The following is a 13,068-nucleotide window of genomic DNA, read 5'->3' as shown; positions in this document are numbered from 1 at the left end:
GGCGGGGCGGGGGGAGGAATCTGGACTCTTTAAAGCCCAGGCTGGAGGAGTAGAGAAAGGTGTGCATCTGATACCAGACTTGGTTTCTGGCCTTTACCTGTGAGCAGCCTGGTCCTGTGAGGTAGTTTTCCTACAGTCTCTTATCTTCTTAACTCTCCCCTGAGGGGCTCACTCCCCTTTCAGAGATGAGGACGCTGAAAATGAGACTTGCCTAAGGTTTGTGGTGAGGGGGCACGAGCAGATAGGACCTGCACTTGGGACAAGGAACAAGTGTGAACTGCCAGCCCCATTGCTGATCCAAATACCAGCCTTGACCTCCCCACTCCTGGTCTCCAGTGAGGCCAGGCCAATGTGATTCCAGTGTTTCTGGTCTCCCAACACCGCTCAGCTTCCTCAGTCCCTTTGTCTCCCAGGACCAATGCCTTCAACACGGGGCAAGACATTTAGCTCTGAAGGGGGTCAGTAGCAGCAGTGGCAAGGGAGGGGCCCTCTGGGGTCTTGAGCTGACAACCCAGGAAGCTGTGCTGGTGGGCAAGGGGGAGGGGTTTGTGTCCTGGAGTCCATGCCCACAGCGCTGTGCTCCCTGGTCCCTGGCCAGCCCATTCTGTCCACCTCTTCGGTGGATTGCCCCTGCCCTTAGTGTTGGAAGCTTCCTTTACAGAGGATTCTGGGAACCCTGACAGGTGTGTGTGGGGTGTACTTCCACTCTCCCTCTTTGCAAGGGCTCAGCCCCACCCAGAACATCATACCTCTAAGGCTGCATTTCTGAAATTCGCCTGCATCGCAATCACCCACATGACTTGTTGAAACACATGGCCGAGCTCTCCTCCTAGAATTGCTGATTCAGTAAATCTGGGGTGACTCTGAGAACTTAGGTATCTAACAAGTCCCCAGGTTATGCTGATGCTATACTGGTCGGGGCCACTGCACACCAAAGGATCAGCTTAGTGGGTCTGGGTTATCCCAACCTTGTGCATCCCAGAGAAAAGTCTGGCCCTTGCTTGGCTCCTGGGAAAGACAACCCCTAAGCCCTTGGACTATCCTGCGTACCTGGTGGCCTTGAACCACACCGGAACATCGATGTGAACCATGTGATTTGTAGTGAGGGCCTTGGGCTGTGTGGTACCAGTTTAACCTCTGGAGGGGCTGAAGACTAAGGTCAGCCATGACTGCATGGTCAGACTCCAGTAAAAACCCTGGACACCAAGGCTCGGGTGAGCTTTCCTGGTTGGCAGTACACCATGCATGTGGTCACACGCCGTTGCCAGGAGCGCTGTCATGAAGCGCTGTCCCATGATTCCACTGGGAGAGGACAACGGGAAGTTTGCACCTGGTCTCTCCCGGGCTCTGCTCCACGCACCTTTATCCTTGGCTGATTTTAATTTGTATCCTTTCACCGTAATGAACGATAACCACAACAGCTTTGCTGACTTCCGCGTGTCCTTCTAGTGGGTCATTGAGCCTAAGGGTGGTCATGAAGAACCCCAGGGACAGCCACTGCTCTGCGTTCTGGGACTTACTGATCTAAGATTCCTTTGCTTTAGGCTTCGAGGCCCCTGAACCAATGGAGTGCCTCGTCACCTGGCCTGAGGGCCACCCTTATAGGGTGCTTTGGCCTGCACCCCAGGTGCTCCATCTCCATAGTCCTAGGGGTCAGGAGGCTGTGAGCTGGGTGTCGCCTTGTGGAGTAACCCTGAACAGTCTGCCCAGATCACTGGGCCTTAGTTTCCCCATCTATAAATTGGGCTTTGGAGCAGTTCTGTCCTCCCTGAGTGTGACAGGGCCCAGAGCAGCCACATATGACAAAGCTGATAGAAAATACGCTGGCCTACGGGCAGGGGCAGTTTATTTTGCCTGGTTTCCCTGCTTACCATAGCCAGTTCTGTCCATTACAGCCCTACTCGCCTGAGCCTGGGACCCTGGGGTGCTGGGGTCCACAGGTTTCGGTAGATCCCACCACTCAGTGCTGCCCCTCCTGGGACCACTGTCAGGGCAGCAGCCCAAATTCCATGCTACTTGGGCCTAAGTACCCATCCTGCCCTGGCCTAAGACCAGGTCCTTGATCCAACACAGGGAGGAAAGACCCATAGCATCCACTGGTTATGTGGCTTTATTCACAGACTCAGCACTTGCTGAGGATGGAAGGAAAGAATATTTGGGGCCAGGCTGGGCCTGGAGATAAGGGTGGCTGGGAGGCCATGCGTGGGTGGGATCGGGGAGTTCACAGGAGAGAACCTGTTGGCTGGGCCAGGCGTGGGGAGGGGCGGGGCCCGGAGGCAGGCAGCATGCAGGAGACCTGGCTAGATCTGTATAGAGCAGATCTATCTAGGTGGTAGCTGAGAGCCAGGGAGGGAGGGACCGAGGGTTTCTCTGGGGCAAGGATTATAGGTGTGAGGCTGGACGGCAGGCACCCCTGCTCCTCACTCCCAGGGAAATGACATAGGGGAACAGTTAGGACACCTGGTGCCTGTCCTGCTGCTGCCTCGGGACACGTTGTGTGACTAGCCAAGATGGTCCCCTCTGCTGTCTTTGTCCTGCTGATGCTTGGACATTTGCTTTGGGGGAAACCCACAAAGGGATGCTCTGGGGACATTAGTGGAGAGGTTGGACGGTCCTGAAGAGTGTGCCTAGGGCCCAGCAGAGGGGGCTGCGCCGGCAGAGGAGGGATCCCCAGCCAGGGAGGGATCCCCAGCCAGGGGCCGCTCCCTTAGAGCCAAGCTTCTCTCAGCGGTTTGTGTCAGTTCCCTGCTGTGGCCCTAGGGGGTGCCATTTCCCACCAAAATCCAGGCCAGCCACTGGGCCAAGGATGCTTGTAGTGGAGAACCTTCTTCCTCCTGGCCCGCCCTGCTGGCTCCGGACAGACTTCCTGCCTGAATGCAAACAAAGAATCCAAAGGCCGGATCCCCCTCCCGGCCTCCTTCCTGGTGAAGAGCCCGTTCCCACCCAGCAGGGAGCAGAAAAACCAGTTGCCCCGGCTTCTCTCCCTGCCTGGGAATAGCAAAATTTGGAGAGTTGGCAGGGTCTCTCTGGGCTGTCCAGGAAGGTGGCCTAGGGGCCTGGGAAGCCTGGCGAGGACTGAGGAGGGCCCTGGGTCTGAGGTCCCAGTCCCTGCCCACTTTCTACCGGGCTCTCCCGGGACTGGGGTAGAGGGATGTGGACGAGGGGGCCGTCAGCATTGGCGGGAAGGGGTGCGGTGCACAGAGCCGGGGCGCTTGGGGATCTTGCGCCAGCGTCGCTTGTCCCAGCGGCAGAGCAGCAGCAGGCGGAAGGTGTCCCGGAAGGCTTTGTTGCAGAGCGCGTAGCACATGGGGTTGATGGTGCTATTGACGTAGCACAGCCAGTAGCCCAGCTCCCACAGGGTCTCGGGGACGCAGTCCTTGCAGAAAGTGGACACCAGCACCATGATGTTGTACGGTGTCCAGGTGAGGATGAAGGCCAGCAGGATGGCACTCAGGGTCCGAGCCGCCTTCTTCTCCTTGACCAGCGAGAAGGTCTTCCGCTTGGCCAGCTGCTCCTTCCCACGGGGCTTCTGGCCCTTGCCCGCCCGCTCGCGCCCCTTCCTGGTCGGCCTCTTGACTGTATTCGGGGAGCTCCGGGGGGGCTGCTTGGCGGGGGCCTGCGCCTCGGGGTCCACCATGGGCATCTTGATCACCACTTCGGAGCCAGGCTCCTCACCCTCCGAGGACGTGAGGGACTCCATGGAGCCTTCATCCTCCTCCTCTTCCTCTTTCCAGCTGTAGGCCTGCAGCAGCCTGGGGGCCCGGCAGCAGGGGCAGCAGCGCCCTGGGGGGCTCTCCGGTGAGCCCTCAGCCCCCGGCTGGGATCTCTCTGAGCTGCTGCTGCTGCCGCCCCCCTTACCTGGGGTCTCCGAGCCCTGCAGGGCTGCCAGCTCCCGGGCCCGGTTCTCCGTTTCCCGGTAGATGCGCCAGTAGAGTGTGCACATGACCGTGACAGGGAGGTAGAAGGCGGCCATGGCCGTGCCAAAGGTGATGATGGGCTGGGAGAGGAACTGGATGTAGCACTGCCCAGCCAGTACTGTCCGCTCCCCCACCAGATACTGCCAGAACAGGATGGCTGGGGCCCAGAGGACAAAGGACACCAGCCAGGCAAGGCCTATCATCAGAGCTGCCCGGCGTGGGGTGCGCTTAGCCCGGTAGCTCAGGGGCCGGGTCACGGAGAAGTAGCGGTCAAAGCTGATGAGCAGCAGGTTCATGACAGAGGCGTTGCTGGCCACGTAGTCCAGGGCCAGCCAGAGGTCACAGGCCAGAGTGCCCAGAGCCCAGTGGCCCATGAGCAGGTATGTGGTGTAGAGGTTCATGGAGAAGGTGCCGATGATGAGGTCGGCACAGGCCAGGCTGAGCAGGAAGTAGTTGTTGACTGTCTTGAGCTCTGTGTTGACCTTGAAGGAGATCAGTACCAGCAAGTTGCCTGTCACAGTGGCCAGTGACAGGAGGCCTGTGGTGATTCCAATGAAGGCCACTTGCCAGGGCCCCTTTCCTGGTGCCAGGACGGTGATGTTGGGGCTGACGGCGGGTGGGGCCGAGGTATTCATGGTGGCTGGGTGGGGGCGGGGAGGCAGCCACTTCCTCCAGTCACAAGACAGGGCTTCCTCAGGGGGAGGTCATCACCTGAAAAGAGAGGACTGGGCTTTGGTCGGGCTACTGGATGTCTCCCACAGCCTGGAGTGGAGGAACACAGCCTCCAACCTCCCAGAACTTCAGGCCAGACAGCGTCACCCTCCCTTATTGGCTTGTCCCTTCCTGTTCTGGTGTCCACACACGGTCATTTATAATGCACGTTCTCAGCCATGAATGGATTTGCCAGCAGCATGGGGGTGGGGGTGGCTTCGGAATCCAGAGCTCTGAGTCCTCATTCCAGCTTCGCCATTCAGACTCTGAGCCTCAATTTTCTCATTGGGAAATTGCTACTAATTCCTATCTTGCTTAACTCATGTGGCAGGAGTTGGGAGATTTGCTTTGTATACAGCGCTGCCAAATTTTCAAAGCATTTCACTCAATTTTATTAAAGCCCTCATTTACTGAGTGGTTACTGCACACCAGACACAGTGCTAAGCACTTCATTGAATTATCTAATTGAACTGTCATACTTCTCTAGGAGGAAGGTCTCCTATGATCTCCACTTCACCGAGGAGACCACGGCTCCCAACGGCCACATGGCCCGGCCACGGCGTTGCAGGTGGGGAGGATGATTGGAACCCACTTCACTCTCACCTTTGGAGCACGTGGGGCTCCAGTGGGATAATTCCATTAAACACGGAGAGATGAGAAGGCAGGGGCGGGCTCTGGAGAAGGGGAAAGACATGGGAGCAGAGGGGCCCCGTGTGTGTGTGTCTGACTGTGCGCACACGCGCGCACGTGTGTGTGTGTGCATGAGAGTGAGAGAGAGAGAGAGAGAGGGAAAGGAAGGCAGTGTTTGGAGCTGGGTCAGACCCTCTCAAGGCCCCAGGGAAAGTTATGCTGGGCCCGACACTCACCCGGTGGCAGAAGATCTGGAGTAAAAGCAGGCAGCAGTGGGGAGGGACTCAGCTCCCAGATAAGCGGAGTCTGGTCCCAGATGGGGTGTGGGAGCTCCCCCTACCTTCCTACTCTGTTCCTGAGCCCCAGCTGAGTGGGGGGCAGCAAAGGGAACGGGAAGATCCCCCAGATTTTCTTGAAGCTGGAGTCCAGCCCAGGGACTAGGCGTGGGTAAATGGAAAAGCCAGGACTCTTAGCAACCTTCTGGCCAGGCAGGAAGCACCCACAGCTCAGTCATAGACTTGCCACTGTATTTTGGGTGGTCCCTTCCCGTTCTGGGCCTTAGACATCCATCTGTCCATTGAAGAGCTTGGGGCCTCCTCCTGCCTGCAGCTATGGCTTCAGGGGCTGTCTCATTGGAAAAATTCCAAGGGAGAGACTTTGGGGAAGGACCCACCAAGCCCTGCTGTTCTTGGGGACCTGGTCTGTGACAGAGAAACTCGAGTGGTGTGCCTGGGAGGGGGTTGCTGTGTGATAGATGGCCTTGGTGTTGTGTGGCTGTGACAGTGTGTGACCCACAGTGTGTGTGGCTGGGATCTCTCTGAGCGGCTGCCGCCACCGCCCCGCTTACCTGGGGTCTCAGAGCCCTGCAGGGGAGTTCAGAGTGTGACATACGAACGAGAAGGACCGTGGCTCTCAGTGCAAACCGTCATGTGCAAACTGCCGGCCCTGGGACAGTTTGCACATGAGGGGGCACATGTAACATCCTGGTTGAAGGACCCAGATTCTGGAGCCAGACGGTCTGCAGTCAAATTCAGGCTACACCATTTACCGGGTGGGTGATCTCTGCTAACGACATAGCTTCTATGTGCCTCGGTTTCTTCAACCGAAAAATGAGGATAATACTAGTCCCTAACTAACAAGTTAAGGCATTATTAATCGATGTACCGTGCTTAGAACAACCCTGGCTGGAATCCCACTGCCCCTTAGCACGTGTAGCGGTGAGCGCCCCCTCCTGCCTAGCAGCGTTTGCTTGTTTGGTTAAAGATTTCTAACACTATGGCCAAAAGCAACTAGTACCGATACTGATCATTGCTGTTATTTAGAGCTCCCCGAGTGCCAGCCTCTGCTCCAAGTGCCCATGTGCCTTATTGCAGTTAATCTTCACGGGGAGCCTGTGACCTAAGGATCGCTCTTCTCTTCATTGTACAGATGAAGAAACGGAGGCTGAGAAAAGCAAGAGAATTTGCAGAAGATACACGAGTAAGGTAGGAACCAGGATTTGAACCCAAGCAGTTTGTTCCACTGAAATTTTATTTATAAAACCCGATGGTTGGCCCGGGGTGGGGGGGCGGGCATCGTTTGCCAATTTGAATTTAAAAGATATGACACTAAAATGTTATTTCTTTTGCTTACTAAGTTTTGTTGCAGCCTCTTTCCTTAACCGAAGTCAGGCGCTGGGCGGGAGGCTGAGGTCAGAGGGGCCTGCTGGGGCTTCCCTGGGTAAGGCCGCTGGTGGAGGCTGCCCTCATGGGTTGCCCTGCCTGCCTTTTGTCCCTCTGATCTGAACTCAGTGCTGTTTGACGCCCATTGCACAGATGGAGCAACGGAGGCCCAGAGGAAAGGGGAAGAAGGCATCGTGTAGCCCAGGGTTTCCTGGCTTCTCACCCCTCACACGCGGGCCCAACTCTCAGGTGCCTTTGAGCAGCTCTGTAGCCCCCAGGGGTAGCCCAGGCCAAGCCCTGAAAAGTCTTTATTAGAAGAGGAGCCTGCTGGCCTGAGGGGACCACACCCTCGGCAGCTGCAGAGGCCGCTTTCCATGCTGGGCCAAGCATCCCATCCACCATTGTGTCTGGTCCTCATGCCATAGCAAGGCTAGGACTAGGGTGAGGTGAGTGGGGCACTTGCCTTGGGTACAAAATTTAAGGAGGTGCCCCCAAACTGAGCAATCAAGAAACAAACGGTTTAATGCAATATGTAAAAAACAAAAATTAATGCAAAGCATCCCTCACGAATCATTTCAAACAAAGGCAGGATCCAGCCCTGTACTTGCACAAACACCCTTATCACCCATGCCCCGCCCTGATGCTGACCCTGGTTCCAATGAAACTTTATTTACAAAAATAGAGGGCCCACCCACCTCTGGGCTGTAGTTTGCTCTTTGATTCTGAAAAAAATATTATATTGCAATAGTATTTATTTTGATTAGGAAGTTTTTTTTTTTGTGCCTCCTTTCAATTTTACTGAGGCGAGTACCTCACGCACCTCACCCTGATCCTCCACACTGTGGACAATGGCCCCGGGTCTGAAGCTCAAAGCTGTCCCTTTCTGGCTGTGTGATCATTGGCAGTCATTTAACTCTCCCTCCCCTGGCTGCCTGTTTCCCTAGCCGATGGGGAGAAAAGCATCCGAAGCCCCTGACGTTGAAATGACAGTTAAAGGCCTCTGTTATTATTTCTGTCTCCCCATTTGGATCCACCACCTGGACCCTGTGGCCCTACCCCTTCACCTGCAGACCCTGAGCATGGCCCCTCTCTGGTCCCCAGATTGCTCGTTTGTACGGTAGAGGAGCTGGATCAGCCTGGCGTCTGTAGGGATTTTACAGGGTCCTGACCAACACCTCAAAACGCCGAGCAGAAGGGACCCACGACCCCGAGGTGAGGCTGCAGAGGCTGACACCTCATTTAGGATCCCTCAACCGGAGATAGAATGACCTCTCACGGTGGGAACGTGGCAACCACTGCCCATCACAAGCTCTCATTGCAAGCTAGGTGGGGCTTTGAGGAATTCAAAAAAGCCTTCAGAATGGGGGACCCAGGAGAAGTGGTTTTTGAAAGTGAGGAGGCTGGCGGTCTCTCTCTTTCATGGCCAAAAGTCCCTTCCACCTCTCGTTTTAATAGCCATACTGATAACCACCATAATTAATCACCTCCTACATGTCAAGCACTTGATGTATAATATTATTTTCCTTAATCCACAGGACATCCCAATGGGGAGAGGTTCTTATCTCTGTTCTACGAATAAAGACACTGAAGCTTGGCGGGGCTAAGTGACTCCCTGACAGTCTCACAGGACCTTCAGCAGTGGACCTGGGACTCTGGCCCTGACCTGTGGGCTCCATGGCCTGCGTTCTTTCTCCTTGGCCGACTGTGAGCTGTAAGGGCTAAGGCTTCCCGTCTGGGACAACTGGGGGAAGGAGAAGGGCAGAGGTTCTGGGGAACTGGCCCCTGATTCTTGCCACCTCCTGGGGCTTCTGAGCCTCTGGGATGCAGCTCAGAGCAGAGCTATCAGTGACTCTGACTTTCCTCCACAATCAGAAGCAGGTGTCCTCCCCCAGACCTCTCTCGGACAGTGATTTGCTAAGGAGAAGGTTCCTAGAGGTCTGTGTGACCTTCGGCGAGTCTCCTTAAGTCTTCATTGGGGGCAATCCTCTGCCTGTGCCAGGCTGCCGGGGGTCAGCAAGATGATGGCTGTGAAAGGACCAGGCTTTCTGATTGTGGCTGCTTCCCCCGGAGGGTCAAACCCTGGGCCGAGAGTTGAGGTGCCGGGGTTCAGCTGCGCTGCAGAATTTCTGCAAAGAAGGGGCTTAAGGGTCAGCCTTCCGGTTCCCCCCGAAGCTGCATTTGCATAGCACATTCTGTGACACATCCTTGGAGGGTGAAGTTGGTTGATGGGGATTGCAGTGGGTGGGGGAGGACTCCCCAAGGAAGTCGTTGCTTCTGACTAGCTTTAAGCCCTGTCTCTGCTCCTGTCTTGCTGTGTGACCTTGGGCAAGTCACTGTTCCAACCTGGCAACCCTTCCAGAGGATGAGTGTTTGAGTGCATGGCTGAGTAAGAATAAGAAATGGGGCGGGGCTGAGCCTATAGTTTTGTGGGGATGGGTTGGGACTCATTCCCTGAGGGTGTCCCTTCTAGGGTACGGGAAGATGGCAAGGAAGCAGGGAGGTGCTTTTCTGCCCTGGACTGTGGCCTCCTGATGAAGGTTGTTGGGAGCTTTTAGTAATATTATTAATATTATCATAGCAACTGGTATTTACTGACTGCTTACAGTACACCAGACATGGCTCTAAGCATTATATACATGATTTAATTGACCTGTTACGAGTTCTTGCAAAGTAGGTTTTATTATCCACAATTTGCAAAAGGGACAATTGAGGTTTTGAGGCCTTAAGGAACTTACAGCTAGCTCACCAGCACGGCAACCAAGATTAGGACTAGGAGGTCTGCCTCAAAGGCTAACGTCTTGGACCCCTACTCTGAACTGTGGGGAGGGGGGTTTAAGAGCTTCCTTGCCCACCTTGGATAGTTTGGCCAAACCCTAGTTTGAATCAGTCAATAGCGAGGAATCAGTCTTTCCTTAGAATCTGCCTCTGTGTGTGTGTGTGTGCATGTGCGTGTGTGTGTGTGTGTGTGTGTGACAGTGTCTGTCATTATCTGTGTGATGTATAATGGCAGTGTAGTAGCAAGGGGGAGGTCTAGTCCTCTGAGAGGCAGGGTAGGGGCTGTGTCTGCCTCATTTACTGCTTTATCCTAGTTCCTGGCACGTAGTAGTTGCTCAATCAATATTTGTGGTATAACTATATGAATATGTATGTAGGGTCATCCTGCTTGGCTTCAGGCTCAGAGACATGAGGATGAGCCTGTGGGGGTCAGGACCATGCTCTATACCTGCCAGCTCCCATGTCCCTTCGCCTGCTGGGTCCCTGTCCCCTGGGTGAGGCCCTGCCTGGCTTGAGATCACAGGAAAAGAATAGCCACGGGCATCCTCATCTGTGGACCAGAAGTAGACCAAGGAAAGCTTGCCTCGCCTGCTGCCAGGAAGCCGAGTGAGGTGACAGCACAGGCCTGGGCGAAGGATGGTGCCTGTTAGTGTTAGAGGAGGAAAGAGTCATCCTGGACTCAAAGAGTTAAGGGATGAGGTCAGAGCCTCTAGCACTGGCAGGCCAGACTACTGACCGCCAGCGCCCTGGACCAATCCCCTGGGGCTGGGGATCTGGATGAGGAGAGGAAGGGGGAGGGGAGAGAGCCACTGAGGGCGGCTGGGAGAGATTGCTGGGGAGAGGGACACCTGCAAGTGACGATCTTTGGAATCTCAGCACTGGCCAAGGAGCGGAGAAGGGGAGGCAGGGAATGAGGGGGTGCTGGGGACGAGATTCAGGACGGAGGAGTGAAGCCATCTTGTGGTTCTGGGCCTGGAAGCCGGCAGAACCCTGACAGGAGAGCAGGAGAGAACGGGCAGTATTGGGGAGAAGGAGCTATGAGGAGGCGGGATCCGAGGGGCTGGGCACCCAGGGCTTCACATGTGCAGTGAGGGGGGCGCTCCTTGGGCCGGGTCTCCTGACCGGTCCCTTCTGCTGGGGCCGTAACCCAGAGCCAGCCTGTCAGAGGCGGCTCTTTCCCCCTAGCGTACTTTTCTCTGAAGGTATCTCTTCTTGACCCATCCAAAGAGCCCAAGACTTCCCCCGCTGGTGGCTGGCCTTGGGAATGAGGGGTAAACAAGTACAATTTATTATATTTTCAGGCTCCACAGTCACCACTGGGAGCGCCAACTTGCCCCGGAGAGGGCAGCAGCCATCAGTTAAATGCTCATAAATGCACTGCTGAGCCGGAAGAGGCACGTCAGCCCGAGAACCACTGCCAAATGTGCTCACTGTCGAGGGGCCTGAAACGGTGGCCCAACTTCAGCCTGGCAGTTCGCAGGCCGGGCGCTAGACCTCACTCTGCCAGGCGGCATCGAGGGAGCGGGGCCCCTCGTCCTCTTCTCCACATGCCCCCCGCTCTTCACCGTGTTCCCTTCCCCATTTCCTTTCTTCTCTCTCCCTCCCTCCCCCCTTCTCCTAGGCATCACCATGGCATCACGGCAGAGCAGAAACCCAGTGCGATATTCACCCACCTCTCCCCGCCAGTCAGAGCCCAGGCTTCTATCTCATGGAGCTTGCTGCTCCCCCACCCCGTGCTCCCGCTCAGGCAGGTGGGAGTGCAGCGCTGTGCGGGGGGCGAGGAGAATGGGGTCCGACCCCCAACCCCTAAATAACCCTTTTGCGACCACGAGCACGTCCCTTCCCCTTTCTTGGCCTCGGTCTCTCAAATGTACAATGGGAGGTTCCTTTCTAGGTCCGACGTGACCACTGCCTGACCCCTTCTTGACACTCTGGGTCCTCCTTGCACTTCATAATTCCGTTCTTGACCTCCGGGCCCCACAGGGAGCTGGGAGTCACATCTCCTCCCCTGCCTTCTGTATCGCCGCGGTGATCACGGCTTGCCTAGTGGCTGAGGTCAAGTGGCAGAGAACTCTCATCTGACAGCTCAGTGAGCAGCCGATTACCCAGGGACAAGAGACTGTCCCACTGCGGGAGACGGTCTGACTCCTTCCGGCCAGTTGGGCAAGGCCTGGGTCAGGGTGGAGCTGCAGGTATGTTTTGTGGGAAGAGGTGGACTCCTGTCCACTGGCACTGATATTGATAACACCTAAGCAGCACTATCTGAACGACCCAATGGGAAGAGGTGGACTCCTGTCCACTGGCACTGATAACACCTGAGCAGCACTATCTGAACGACCCAGTAACAGCTGACCACCCCTCTCTAGCTGCCAGCCCAGGAGCTGGCAACTCTGCAAGAATCAGAGCTCTTGGCCCCCAGCCCATCTCCACATCCTGGGGGTACGGGGATGGGTACCTGGCATGGGTGCCCATTAGCGTCCATGCATCCCTGGGCATAGGACTGAGACCTGCCCTGCGGAGCCCAACATACTATAGACATAGGGAGGGCCCTCTGGGCCCCTGCACGTGTCAGCGCCACGTTCTCTGGCCGGCATGGCCATCCATGTGCCCATTTGTCCCCGGAGAGCCCTAGGGCCTTTGGGCTGGTCTCCTGCTGACTTCTGGCCCGACACCCACCTTGGCATCCAGTTTGTCCATCTGGCCAGCAGCCTGGTTCAGTCCATCTTGTGGGGGATGAAGATGGATGGGGGTGGTGGGATTCAGGATTCCCTGAGGGAGGAGAGGAAGGGGTTCTGGGACTGGTACCCCAATTGGGGGAGTTGGCCTCCCACAAAATGCTGATGTCAAGAGCTGCCCCTTGGCCCCCTGCCCTTTCCACTCTGTCCCTGGGGTCCTGGGGGCTGTGCCTGCTACATGGTAGCCCGATTCCTTCTGGTTCCAGATCCAGTTTCTTAAGGGGGTCTCCATATTCTCTGCAAACTGAACCCCAGAAAAACATCAGGTGTATCCCCTCAAAGCCAGGAGACAGGGCGTTTAGAGCAGCCAAAGTCCAATGCTGCGGAACGCGCTTGGCCTCTAGACCCCCTCCCTGGCCCCTTCCTCTCTCTGGGGTCCATCCACATTTCCTTCTAGTTCTGGTCCCTACCTCGCCCCCAGGACCCTGCTTCTCCAGCCCCCGCCTCGGTAAAGCCCCTCCCAAACCCTTCCGAATGTACTCACCATGGGGCCGGAGAGGGGTCTGTGGAGTCCTCGACCTCACTGCCTCCCTGGGGGCCGTCAGCGTCTCCAGGGACCCAAACACCTGGCTCCCGGGGGGAGCTGCGCCCTGTGCTGGCAGCCGGAGAGGCACAGCCAGTGATTGGCATGTCCCACCC

At 56.4% G+C, this 13,068-nt stretch overlaps 1 protein-coding gene across 1 annotated transcript; it reads right to left on the bottom strand.

Annotated features, from left to right (window-relative positions):
- Positions 1 to 2,093: 2,093 nt before the first annotated feature.
- Positions 2,094 to 12,996, bottom strand: CHRM1 (cholinergic receptor muscarinic 1). Its single transcript, XM_006911185.1, has 2 exons — positions 12,914 to 12,996; positions 2,094 to 4,628 (listed from the first exon to the last, which is right to left on the bottom strand). The coding sequence occupies exon 2, from the start codon at positions 4,550 to 4,552 to the stop codon at positions 3,170 to 3,172; it is 1,383 nt and encodes a 460-aa protein (XP_006911247.1). The 5' UTR covers positions 4,553 to 4,628; positions 12,914 to 12,996; the 3' UTR covers positions 2,094 to 3,169.
- Between the last annotated feature and the right edge of the window lie 72 nt (positions 12,997 to 13,068).

The sequence above is a fragment of the Pteropus alecto genome, unplaced genomic scaffold (genome assembly GCF_000325575.1).
Source record: "Pteropus alecto unplaced genomic scaffold, ASM32557v1 scaffold43, whole genome shotgun sequence".
Lineage (NCBI taxonomy): Eukaryota > Metazoa > Chordata > Mammalia > Chiroptera > Pteropodidae > Pteropus > Pteropus alecto.
Note: the sequence above shows the minus strand (reverse complement) of the source record. Positions and strands in the feature narration are given on the sequence as shown.

Bases quoted from the DNA above. Each gene is read 5' to 3' on its own strand.
- CHRM1 (XM_006911185.1), bottom strand. From the start codon at position 4,552: ATGAATACCTCGGCCCCACCCGCCGTCAGCCCCAACATCACCGTCCTG.